Source organism: Danio aesculapii, chromosome 6 (assembly GCF_903798145.1).
Source record: "Danio aesculapii chromosome 6, fDanAes4.1, whole genome shotgun sequence".
In the NCBI taxonomy this organism is placed as follows: domain Eukaryota; kingdom Metazoa; phylum Chordata; class Actinopteri; order Cypriniformes; family Danionidae; genus Danio; species Danio aesculapii.
The window spans coordinates 14,231,232-14,244,758 of NC_079440.1; the positions used below are offsets into that span (position 1 = coordinate 14,231,232).

The 13,527-nt window shown below is 34.6% G+C and overlaps 2 protein-coding genes across 4 annotated transcripts in view; one reads left to right on the top strand and one right to left on the bottom strand.

Annotated features, from left to right (window-relative positions):
* col5a2b (collagen, type V, alpha 2b) overlaps positions 1-10,351 on the top strand; it is a 65,143-nt gene extending 54,792 nt beyond the window's left edge. For both annotated transcript variants that reach the window (XM_056459603.1, XM_056459604.1), the window contains exons 51-54: positions 1,807-2,131; positions 5,939-6,126; positions 7,904-8,146; positions 9,521-10,351. In XM_056459603.1, coding sequence (XP_056315578.1) covers positions 1,807-2,131; positions 5,939-6,126; positions 7,904-8,146; positions 9,521-9,667 — 903 coding nt within the window. In that variant the 3' untranslated portion in view covers positions 9,668-10,351. The remainder of the gene's footprint in view (positions 1-1,806; positions 2,132-5,938; positions 6,127-7,903; positions 8,147-9,520) is intronic.
* A 1,483-nt stretch (positions 10,352-11,834) lies between these two features.
* The window catches only part of gulp1b (GULP PTB domain containing engulfment adaptor 1b), a 109,005-nt gene continuing 107,312 nt past the window's right edge, over positions 11,835-13,527 (bottom strand). For both annotated transcript variants that reach the window (XM_056459605.1, XM_056459607.1), the window contains one exon: positions 11,835-11,985. In XM_056459605.1, the coding sequence (XP_056315580.1) occupies positions 11,914-11,985 (72 nt within the window). In that variant the 3' untranslated portion in view covers positions 11,835-11,913. The remainder of the gene's footprint in view (positions 11,986-13,527) is intronic.

Sequence of the window (13,527 nt, forward strand, 5' to 3'; positions counted from 1 at the left end):
TTCACAATACAGTATTTCTTATTTTTTTCTGGGAAAAGTATTATTTCTTTTAGTTTGACTTGAATAAAAGTAGTTTAAACCCTTTAACTGCTCGCTCTACCAAATGATTGACCATATTTTACTGTTTTAAATAATGTCTGTTTCATTTAAATGTCAGTCATTTAAAGATTGACTGCTTTTAATAATGGTTCACACACACAGCTCTGTGGGTTACAAAAAAACAAACAAACATAGTCCTGTTGAACTTCTACACTTGATCCTGGTTTTATTGTAAAAAAACAAAACAAGAAATCATTTTAAATGAGAATCTGAAATATTTTATAGCATACTTCAAAAAACAAAAGGATGATTTAGTATTTAAAAATGTTTTATTTTGATTGTTTTTAAATAAATTGGTCTTACACTTCATATTTTCAGATTTTTCATAGTATACGTATTAATTCAGGTACTTTTACCATAATCCGGCATATCAGCCATTTGGTAGAGGCTGATATTTAGAATTTATGGGATGTGTTGAAAAAATGCATCAAGTGTGTTTACTAGCCACAGCGGAACTTATCCAGCACATGTTTTACACAGCGGATGCCCTTCCAGCTGCAACCCATTACTGGGAAACACCCATACACACTCATGGTTAAAGTAAGGTTAAAATAATAATAAAAAATGATTAATATATTTGTTATTAAAATTAAGTTATTAAAACTATTAAATTAAATTAAATTATTAAAACTAAAATTAGGTTTTAAAATGTTAAAAGAATCTCTGCTAAACCACATTTGGACGAGGAATTAAAATGATGTCTTCAACTGTATATTCTGTACAGACATATTGCCTCATTCACAGAATGTTTAATATTTTATGAAAACCAAGGGAGGCTTTTATGGTTCACATATAGTTTTATTAAAGATATATATATATATATATATATATATATATATATATATATATATATATATATATATATATATATATATAAATACACACTTGAAATCAGAATTATTAGCCCCCCTTACAATAAAAAAAAAAAAAATCCCAAATTATGTGTAACAGAGCAAAGAAATTGTCAAAGTATGTCCAATAATATTTTTTCTTCTGGATAAAGTATTTGTTTTATTTCGGCTAGAGTAAAAGCAGTTTTAAGGTCAAAATTATTAGCCCCTTTAAGCTGTATTTTTTTCGATCATCTACAGAACAAACCATCGTTATACAATAACTTGCCTAATTACCCTAACCTGCCTAGTTAACCTAATTAACCTAGTTAAGCCTTTAAATGTAACTCTAATCTGTATAGAAGTGTCTTGAAAATGATCAAGTTAAATATTATGTACTATCATCATGGCAAAGATAAAATAAATCAGTTATTAGAAATGAGATATTAAAACTATCATGTTTAGAAATGTGTTGAAAAAAATATTCTCTCCGTTAAACAGAAATTGGGAAAAAAAATAAACAGGTGGGCTGATAATTCAGGGGGGCTAATAATTCTGACTTCAACTGTATATATACATATACATACAGTGAAGATATTCAAGTATATGCACACATTGCCTGGACCACAGTTTTGCATGCTTAATATTGTGAAAGGCCTACTGTCTCAGATGCAGCAGAAAATCAACAGTTTCATACAAAGGCATTTTTTCTGGTCTCTTTTGCCAGATGCCAATTTTCCATCCCTAATGATTCATAATCAGACACATTTTGTACTTCATGATTCATAATCATGATTAATTACCAGATGCTGCTAATGTGATTAGACATGTAAACACTAGTGTTCAGCATAAACAGTATTCACCCATCTGTTTGCAGGGACCCCCTGGAGAACCCGGCCCACCTGGACCTCCAGGTGCTCCTGGGCCCCCTATAGCTGCTGTCGATGACCTGTTTGGGACAAACTTCGACCTTGATGTGGAATCAGAGCCAGAGGAGCCTCCACCGCCACCGCCAGAGTTCAACGAGGATGAAGCAAGACCCAATAATGGATCTGAGGCGGTTCGGGTTGACAGTGGGCTTCAATTGTCACTTAAGAGCCTGGGGAGTCAGCTGGACAGCATGCGCAGTCCTGATGGCACGCGCCAATATCCTGCCCGCACGTGCCAGGACCTGAAACAGTGCTATCCTCTGAAGAAGAGCGGTGAGTTGAACAAAAGCGCAGGATTTTTTAAGCCGGGCTCACACTACTCAATGAAATAGAACACTGCCATAGTATGAAAATCTGGATATACGTAGGCATAATTGCATAATAAAAGTTCTGCACATGGAAATAGCATACAGTGAGCCTCAAACATCATTGTTTCCTTGTTCTCATGTAAATGAATGTAAAATCCGTTAAAAAAAAATAGGCCAATCAGAATGAAAAACTGACTCTGGTGATCCACATGCGATCATTTATATGTAAACCTCAGCTGTATTTGATTTGGTTTCCTAGTAATAATAGATTCCTCTTTACTATACTGGGGCATTAGGACCCACACAGACCAAAGGTTGAGCGCCTCCTGTTGGCCTCACTAACACCACTTCCGGCAGCAACTTAGCTTTCACCATGTGGTCTCCCATCCAGGTACTGTCCAGGCACAGCCCTGCTTATCTTCAGTGGGCGACTATGTGAGAGTTGCAAAGAGCTAGCTGTCGGCAATGTGAGATATAAATAGTGATATTTTGTCCCTAAATTTTAAATCTGAGCTATGTATATGGAATCCCGCCTCTGCTTTCATTTGATTGGAGAGTTGGTTAAAATATGAGGTTCGTGGGGTGCATAAGCAGTTCTTTTAGTTTGACTTGAATAAAAGTAGTTTAAACCCTTTAACTGCTCGCTCTACCAAATGATTGACCATATTTTTACTGTTTTAAATAGAGTCTGTTAAAGTCATTTAAAGAATGACTGCTTTTAATAATGGTTCACGCACACAGCTGTTTGTTACAAAAAACAAACAAACATAGTCCTGTTGAACTTCTACACTTGATCTTGGTTTTATTTAAAAAAAAAACAAAACAAGAAAACGTTTTAAATGACAATCTGAAATATTTTATGGCAGACTTCAAAAAACAAAAGATGATTTAGAATTTAAAAATGTTTTATTTTAATTGTTTTTAAATAAATTGGTCTTACACTTCATATTTTCAGATTTTTTATAGTATATGTATTAATTCAGGTACTTTTACCTTAATCCAACATATCAACCATTTGGTAGAGGCTGATATTTTAGAATATATGGGATGTGTTGAAAAAAATGCATCGAGTGTTTTTACTAGCGACATTAGGCGTTAAGAAATGCAATCCAAACATTTTGTTCTTGGTGGAGCAAGGTTAAGTTAAAATTTAAACTATTAAATTAAATTATTAAAACTAAAATTAGGTTTTAAAATGTGTTAAAATAATCTCTGCTAAACTACATTTGGATGAGGAATTAAAATGATGTCTTCAACTGTATATTCTGTACAGACATATTGCCTGATCCACAGAATGTTTAATATTTTATTAAAACCAGGGGAGGCTTTTATGGTTCACATTTAGTTTTAATAAAGACAAATAAATATACTGTTGAAGTCAGAATTGTTAGCCCTAGCCTTAGAAATTATTTTTCTTTTAAAAATATTTTCGAAATGATGTTTAACAGAAATTTTCACAGTATGTCCAATAATAATTTTTCTTCTGGAAAAAGTCTTATTTGTTTTGTTTCGGGATCAAGGCCTAAGGGGCTGGTCACACCGAACATGCTTTTTGCACTGAGAGGCAGCCTTTTTGAATGATTTACTAATGGCTGCAAGCATTTTGCGTGCTGCTTATGCGCCCTGCGCACCTTGCATTTTAACCACCTGCTTCGCCTCATGTTTTTGCCATACTCTGCACTCGCAGTTGAAAAAAAATGAACTCTGAGCAGAAAAAGCACATTATGTCAGTCACGTCTTTTTTAGTCTCCAATCAAATGAAAGCCGAGGTGGGGTTTCCGTTAAGGTGACAGCTGTGTTTGTGTTGTCAAGATGACTAGAAGATAGAGGAGATACTAGTGGTCATTGTTTTGAGTAATGCGGAGCTGTATGACTTCACAAATCTTGAATATCACAATATTATTATATTTTAAAATTATACCAATATCAACAGTAACATTCGCGCACAATACGCAGCTGATTCAGTCGTTGCCTAGCGGCATACAAAGTGCACCGCACCATGCGTCTCATCTGTTTACAGCTCAACAGAACTTAAAATACAGAATATATGGAGTACACATTTATTCAGCGCCACTCTTAAGAGCCATAATGTCTGTTTAAATGTATCTTTTGTTAGTTTAATGTGTATATTGTGAAGTTTACTAAGTTTGTAATGAGGCAACAGACACGTGTAAACTACTGAGTAAGTGTTTAATGCATATTCATGCATTGTGCCATGCTACTCAACTCTTACTGTGATTTTTGGAGTGAAATAATGTTGAAACTCTTTGGATTTACTGACCCTGATCAGGTACATTATGAACCAGCACATCCTGGTTTCCATTTCGTGAAAATGTCCTTTGAAACTTTCACTAAAAATAGCAGGTCTGTAATCACGCACCATTCCAAACCTAAATGGCTTACTTTTGTGGAAAACAGGAGATGTTTATGTCATCCAGTGATGACTCATAGTCTGTTCTGAGGTGACTGACATCATAACCTGACATGATGCATTTTAGCATGCTGTGTTTGAGTGCACTATTGAGACTTTTGATCAGTTTAGAAGCTCTTGTATAGCTTCAGAAAGTGTAATGTACTATAACGATTTAATATAAATTTATTTGATTCTTTATTTCATTTAACTATGTTTACTGCAGGTTAACTATGTCTATATATAATAACTTTAACTGACAAAGTTATTAGTAATTAGCTAAAGTTATTAGTAATTAATAAAGTTATAGTAACTAACAACCATAGCTTTCTGATTTTGACTAAAATGCAATGATGTGCACCTTTTGTAAAGCTCCTTTGAAACAATAATCATTGTAAAAAAAAAAGGACTATACAAATAAACTAGAGCTGAACTGATATTTTTTTGTTTTACAGTAAAATATCCAATTATGTTTAAAAAAAATGTCAATATTACCTAAAATAATGCAAAATACATAAAATATGTGTGCACTGCCAGATTTGTGTTAATAAATATAATGATGTAATCAAATAAGCGTAAAAAATAAAAATTAGGGAAAGAGCATACAACCAAATAGGCTGAATTCTGTTCATTTTGAAGACCTACTGTAATATAAAGTGGGATCAAAATTTAAAAAAAACAAATAAACAAGAGTCAACATTTTTTACATTTACATCTAGTCACTTTTTGTCCAGAGCGATTCATGAGGCATTCAGTGAACAACAAGAAGAGGCAATACACACAAGAAGTGCTAATTATACAAAGAACCTGTTTATGCTCAGAGAATTAAGTGCTAGAGTTAAGAGGGGGGAGTGTTTTTTTGTTTGTTTGTTTTTGGTTTGTCAAGCCCACTCACTTGTGTGAAGCACACTTCTTTTTAGCGTGTAATATAATAACATGAAGTATAAATGCTTTCAATACCCCAACATATATGATTAGATTAGATTAGATTCAACTTTATTGTCATTACACATGTACAAGTACAAGGCAACGAAATGCAGTTTAGGTCTAACCAGCAGTGCAATAGCAGCAAGTGCAGGATACAGGTATAAGTTATAGAAATATATAAGTGCAGTTATAGAAAAATTGTGGTGATATTTACAGATGGATGTACTATGAACATTATATACAGGTGTATTAGCTATGAACAGATTTACAATAAATGAATATATGTACAGGATGCTATTAATAGCAAAAGTGTGCAGATAGATAAACAATTACAAATGTCCATGTGCAGTGGATATGTACAGTTCAAGTAAAAGAATCATATGCAAGAATCATATGCAAGAAACATGTAGAGCTTTTTTTTTCAATGTATTACAGGTGATTATTGGATAGACCCGAATGAGGGCAGCACGAGAGATGCCATCCAGGTGTACTGTAACATGGAAATGGGGGAGACCTGCATTCCTGCCAACCCTGCCAGTGTCCCACGCAAGAACTGGTGGACGTCTCAGTCCAGCAACCAAAAACCTGTCTGGTTCGGAGCAACTATGAACCGGGGAACCAAGGTTAATATGATCACAGCAATGACCTTTTCAATTAAAATAACCAAGACAAATTAATTGTGTGTGACATTAAAAGCATGTCTCGCAGTATACGCACTCAAATCTACAGTGAAAAGTAACTAGCCAATATTTAATGCTTATAGAACTTGTACTGTCACTGGATTCATTATGAAAACTGTCTCTAAATAGATGACAGTAAATAGGATTTCATACTTGATTAACAGTAGGACTGTGTGTTGATTGAGATTGATCTGTTGGTTTTATGTAGTATCATTTATAAGCAGTGTTGCAAAAAGTTACTTTTGAAAGTAATGCATTGCAATATTGAGTTACTCCCCGCAAAAGTAACTAGTTGTGCTACTTAGTTTCTTTTTATGGTAAGTAATGGTAAATTACTTTTTCGTTACTTTTTCTTACCTTTGCTGAGGCTTGCTTTCACTTGCATGTTTTTCTTATTTTTTTTTAATAGAGGGGAGATCTGCAATTAACAACATGACTACATCAGTTTATTTTTTGAAGCTATTAATTAAACTAAAAAGTGACTCGCATTACATTTTTTAAAAAAGTAACTCAAATATTATTACTTATTTTTTAAAGTAATACGTTACTTTACTCGCTACTTAGAAAAGTAATATTATTACTCATAATGCATTACCCCCAATACTGTTTATAAGCAGACTGTTACATTTTTTAGGAATGGTGTACATTTTATTTGTATATTTATATTTACAAGTATATTTATTATGTATGATTATTTTTTCTATATTATTAGTTTGAGGCTGTGGCGACCCCGGATTAATAAAGGGACTAAGCCAAAAAGAAAATGAATGAATGATTATATTATATTATATTATTTTCCCAGAGATGGGTTGCGGCTGGATAAGTTGGCAGTTCATTCCGCTGTGGCGACCCCAGATTAATAAAGGGACTAAGCCAAAAAGAAAATGAATGAATAAATAATTATATTATATTATATTATATTATATTATATTATAATTATATTATATTATATTAAATTATATTATATTATATTATATTATATTATATTATATTATATTATATTATATTATATTATATTATATTATATTTTCAGTCCAGGGACTGCAGATGGAAAATAGCTTTTATGCTAATTTTGGCACATTGCATATTTATGTATTGTCCCTGTCAAGTCAAATCCAATAAAAACCTAATAAAATACAGAGTACAACACTTATCGAAGGCCATTTTTGCCACTAAATAAAAAATAAAAAGGTTTTACAAAACACTTCAGTCAAAGGCACTTGAAAAGAAGGTGAAAAGGTTAAAAAGACTTTAAGATCATGTTGATAATTTTTTTTTTTTTACTTTTCACCTGATGTTTGAGTGCCTTGGACTGATGATTTTTTTGTATATGAATCTCTTGTCCAAAGAGAACCGACACACTGAAGCACTTTTTGTTTGATTCTGTATTTTAATAAAATAAAATTCTTATTATTGGGACTTTTCATCACAAAATTTAGATTTTTTTCTTAGAATAGTGAGATGTACACTTGATATTGCGAATTATAGTTAAAATCGCAACATATAAACCCACAATTCTGAGACAAAAAAGTCAGAATTCTGAGATAAATGTGTCAATAACCTTTTTATTTTTCATTTCTTTTTTTCATCAACAATTCCTGTCAATAGTACAGGGATTAAATTCAAAAGACAATATTCAGCTATGTATTTTAAGCCAATTTTTAAAGCCAAGTTAAACTTTTTCCCTACCCTGTCTGTTTCTTTTATCATTCCTCTTCAGTTCACCTATGGAAACAAAGAGGCATCAGCTAACGCTGTCTCAGTCCAGTTGAGATTCCTCCGCTTGCTGTCAAAAGAAGCATCGCAGAGCGTCACCTACCACTGCAAAAACACAGTGGCCTATAAAGATGAGAAGAACAGCAATCTGAAGAAGGCTTTAGTCCTGAAGGCTTCAGATGGACAGGACATCAAGGCATACAGCAGCAACCGTCTGAAGTACACCGTCACCGCTGATGGCTGCTCTGTAAGTTCACTTTGTATAATTTTTTTCACATTTACATTCACATTGTATTAATTATTGCCCACTATTTTTGCCAGTTGAAAGTTAAACTTACATTTCATTACTACTACCACCAAGCTGCCCTCCTTTAAAAGTGACTCTATGTTTAAACAGTTTAAGAAGGTACTATTACTTTTATTCTATATGGTTCTGGTATTTTAATATCAGCATGTGTATGCTTCTCAGTTCTGCTGAGTGGTGGTCACAAGTTTCTTAAGCTCACTGTTGGTTACTCCGTTTATTTAAGCATGTACTTCCAATGCCCTGTGTGTTGGGTTTATCTGCTAAAGTTTGTTTCTTGAAATCTCATCACATTGAATTAAGTTGTGGACGTTTTGCTTTTGCAAACTGCTGCTAAATAGTCTGAATGTTTACCAGACACAAAGCATCATGTCACTCACTTACGGTGCGTTCACACCATAGTGTGGACGTGGATGAAACGTTATGCAATTTACATGATAAGTCTATGCAAAGATGCGATAAACATCCTGCAGTGCAGTAAATGATGCGGTTTGAGCAAATGACGGCACAAATTGGCCGATTGATGCGTGTACCGCAAGATTTGTTTGAGTTGAAAAATTTGGGCAAACATTTAAGTCACGTGAACCAATCAGGAGCTTGCTGTAGCAGCAGACATCATCCAGGCGCATATCCTTCTTGCAGGATGTTTTTGGCTCATGCAAACTTCCCACTCAAGTTGAAACTTTTGAACTTGCGCGAAAGATGCAACTGAGGCAATTTTGTGCATTCGTGGCAAATGAGAAGTTCACCTCTATATACTTTGACTTTGTATGTGATCTATTCATGCGCTACTTAAATTCGCATTTGGTGTGAACAGAGCATAAGGTTAGTAAGTCCCAAAGTCCCTTTAAGGCAAGTCATTTCACTCTGTGACCATCTTTAAAACGCCTCTTTGGCAGTATGCAAGGGGATTCGGTTTGAATGGAGAAACAACAAAACTGCTTGCCAAGCTTACGATTAAATCTCATATTAGGAATCCCCAATACAATTAAACAACAACTGTCTCTTTAGTTTAATTTCTGAACATCAAAATCACACAATATCTGCAGAAAATCATGTCTGGTCCGAGCCCCTCCACTGAAGAATTGTCAGCCTGTAGCGATTGATGATTAACTCCTGTATTAGAAGGCGGGGCTTTATTCACCATATTGAGCGTTACACTTTTCCTCATACAAAACTATCCGAGTGACATGTCTTGTGTATTCTGTAGTCTTTGCTAATCCCCAATAATGATTTTCATTTCATATATAAGTGTTTTCTTTGGGGCCAAAAAATCTACAGATGAATCACCAACCTCACAAATCTCTCTCCTTCCAGAAACCCAATGGCGAATGGGGTAAGACCGTTTTTGAGTACCGCACGCAAACACTTTCACGGCTGCCGATTGTGGACTTGGCTGCGGTTGACGTGGGTGGCCGAGATCAGGAGTTTGGTATTGATATCGGCCATGTGTGCTTCTCTTGAAACCAAGGATGAAAGCAATATTTGGACTTGAGCGCTCAGCCAACACAATATTTATTGTCGAAAAAGCATCTGTGAGGGCCTTGAGGAATTTCTGACCTTTATTTCATGATTATTCATGATTTCCACTAGCCTTGTGGTCTATGAGTCCATGAGAGACTGTGTGGGCACTTTAACTTATACTTCGTACAGCAAGTGTTATTAAAATGTGCGAACACATTGATTGAAATTATTCCAAGTCGTGTTTTACAAATCAAACTGCGCCTTGTCGGTCTAATCTGTATTTTATTTGAAGATGATCACCATTTTGCAGTTACTTTGAATGGATTTTGAAGGTCAAGTGAATGTGGATGAGAGAAATTGTTTGTTTTTTGTGTTGTATTTAAGTGGGATCTTTAGGTTTACTTCTTAACCTTTTTTTAATGTTAATAGCAAATGGTTGGACAGATGATTCACTTATGCTTAATAATTAATGAGTGCTTTCACAGAAACCAATGCTGGTCTCATTAAAAGGCTCATTAGCCAACAATACACGACAAGGAAACTCTTTACCCAGCTTTTTCGAGCAAAAGTCCCATTTGTACAATTATGTGGAGAGGGAAACAATTGCTTGTATAGATTAAACATTTGAATTTCTTTTCAACAGATCTCCATTGATTTTTGCCATGAATAAATGTCTGAAAACAAGCTTTTGAGTGCTGTTTGATGCTGCTGAGAAAAGAGCACAGCGCTATTACACTGCAGTCAGTTTTCATTTATTCATCAAAAAGAAAATAATAAACATTTAGCAGATATTAAAACACACATTAATGAAAGTGAAAAGGATGTGATCTTCTGGAAATATAAATGAAAAGCCCCAGAAATTTTTACTGAACATAAGTAGAATAAAAAACAAACACTAGATTGTGATTTGTTTTAAAGACTAAATGAAACCATAACTATGAAAAAGGTTAGTATAGTAACAGATTAAATATTATATATTTTAGTTTATGATTGCACCATTACAACATGAGCAACCACTTTATAGTCTAAACATACACTACCTGACTAAAGTCTCCTATCCAAGTTTTAGGAACAACAAATAATAACTTGACTTCTAGTTGATCATTTGGTATCAGAATTGGCTTATATGAAAGGCAAAAGCCTCTAGATTACACTTTTATTTTTACCAAAATAAAATATGATCATTAATTCTTCAGGACAGTAAGGTCTGATTTTGCTTAGACAGAAGTCTTGTCACTTAGAAATAATGTGTAGTATATAATATAAAGTCATGGTGCATTGGAAACAGAATTAATATTGTGTATGACTCCCATGAACTTGGAGGACTGCATCCATACATCTCTCCAATGACTCAATTAACTTATTAATAAAGTCATCTGGAATGGCAAAGAAAGCGTTCTTGCAGGACTCCCAGAGTTCATCAAGATTCTTTGGATTCATCTTTAATGCCTCCTCCATCTTACCCCAGACATGCTCAATAATGTTTATATATGGTGACTGGGCTGGCCAATCCTGGAGCACCTTGACCTTCTTTGCTTTCAGGAACTTTGCTGCGGAGGCTCAAATATGAGGAGCACTATCCTGCTGAAGAACTTGCCCTCTCCTGGTTTGTAATGTAATGAGCAGCACAAATGTCTCAATACCTCAGGCTGTTAATGTTGCCATCCACTCTGCAAATCCCTCGCACGCCCCCATACTGAATGTAACCCTAAACCATGATTTTTCCTTCACCAAACTTGACTGATTTCTGTGAGAGTCTTGAGTCTATGCGGGTTCCAATAGGTCTGCAGTATTTATAATGCAGTTCAACAGATGATTCATCTGAAAAATCTACCTTCTGCCTCTTCTAAATGATCAACTAGAAGTCAAGTAATTATTTGTTGCTCTTACAACTGGGATCGACGACAAGATTTTTCAGGTAGTGTAAACTTTGACTATGAATGATTTTGGTCCAATTTTTGTCAAAACCCTAAAAAAAAAGTTTAGTCAGACCACATTTAGAATCTTTCCCTCTTTTTTTTTTAACAATTTCTAAAGTCAAAATACACAAATCATCAAATGCATATGTACAATCTAAAATGTTGATTTTATAATATAAAAATAGAAATGACCTCTATAAACCTTTTATTAAGGCTCCTGCTACATTTCTTTAAAACTCAGTTCAAAATTAAATATTTCATGTGATTTATTTTGAGGGTTTCTTGGTCAAGAATCACAGCGTATACAAAAACATTTGTCTTTCAAAATCAGCATCGGCTGTCCACGGGCTCCAGGGAAAACACGGTCCCCTCTAGAGTCAGTCCCATTTGGAACCCCTCCTGCCGAAACAACATGAGAAATAAAACAAATTGTGAGCTTAAAATATGCCACGATCTTAAGGATGGTTTAAACCTCTTTTGCTGTTAATTTACTCCCCTCAAGCAATTCAAGATGTAGCTTCTTCTTCAATAAAACATTAAGAAGATTTTTAGATGAAAATGTGGTCCTTGGTGACAAAATGTAAGTCAACGGTAATCATAAAGCATACCATGCAAAGTAAAATCTCCTTTTGAAACGTTGAGATCTTAGGAAACCAAATTATCGGCTTGTGCAAGAAACGGTGCATTATTTACAACATTATTACCTTTAATTTACAGCTTCAGGCTTTTCTTTTCTGCAAACTCATTCCTACTGACAGTTCAAATGTTTGACAGTTCTGGTTCAATTAATTAATTAAATTAGATTTAACGTATACACAATAATATTATTAAAGCACTCCATAATGATATGAAATGTCTAAAAAGTATTTCAAGAGTGCACACTTAGCTGATCCTTGATACTAAAGCTTATTTAGCATGCTGTCCTGAAAGCTTAAAAGCCCTGAGCTTATAAGATCCTCAAGCCCTGGGGCTCCCTCCCATTAGCAGGGTGAGAGCGGAGTTTGAGCTCAGGTGGATCTCGATGAACTCCCTCGACTTGGTAATGGCTAATGACAGATTATAGGGATAGTTATATCTATAGTGCCAATTTGGTATGGTCAAATTACTTATATTGCGAGCTTTTGGACTGTGGGAGGAAACCAGATAACCCGGAGGATGAAGACGAAGATACTAAGGTAAGAAACTCTGGTTATTTATAGTGAGCTAGAAATCTGATTGGTGAATCATGTGTTTGCTAATGCGGCACCAGCTGTGGGCAATCATAAGCATGTGCTCTGTTCGAAATTAGTTTATAAATAAACTTCACAAAGGGAATAAATCGGGGCCTCATGTACGAAGACTTGAATTGAATTCATAATAAAACATTGTGTACGGACAAAGCTGTAAATGTGCGTATGCAGTAAAAAAATTTATATGTATGAAACACTGCGTACGCGGAATCCCACGCATATTCTCTTTGTACATCCGAAATAACGTGAAACTGAGCACACATTCATGAGCGCAATACCCCTCCTTGCCTCCTCCCCCTAATAAATATGGTAATGACGCTACTTTTGGCAAAATCAAATGAAAACGCAATGGAAAAAGCAAGCAAGAAGTAAAACTTTGAACAGAATGTGAATTGAAGGTGCTCCTTTTGGTGGTAGACTGTGTGGAGATAAACTGTGTTATCAAGTTTGTCCTCCAGAATTAATAACAATCGAAAAAAATAGAGTGGGAGAGTTTAGCTGACGTGGTTAACACAGTTGGGTCTGAACATCGCACTATGAAGGAATTAAAAAAGAAATAGTGCGATGTAAAGGTGTAAAATTTTGTAGTGTCCCATATCATTGACAGAGATAAAATAATTAAAGAGAGCAGACTTCAGCAGCGTGAGTGGGGTAGCTCGTAAAGCGCATGGCAACAAGTTTTGACACTATCAATCATGAACTCGGTCCGAAT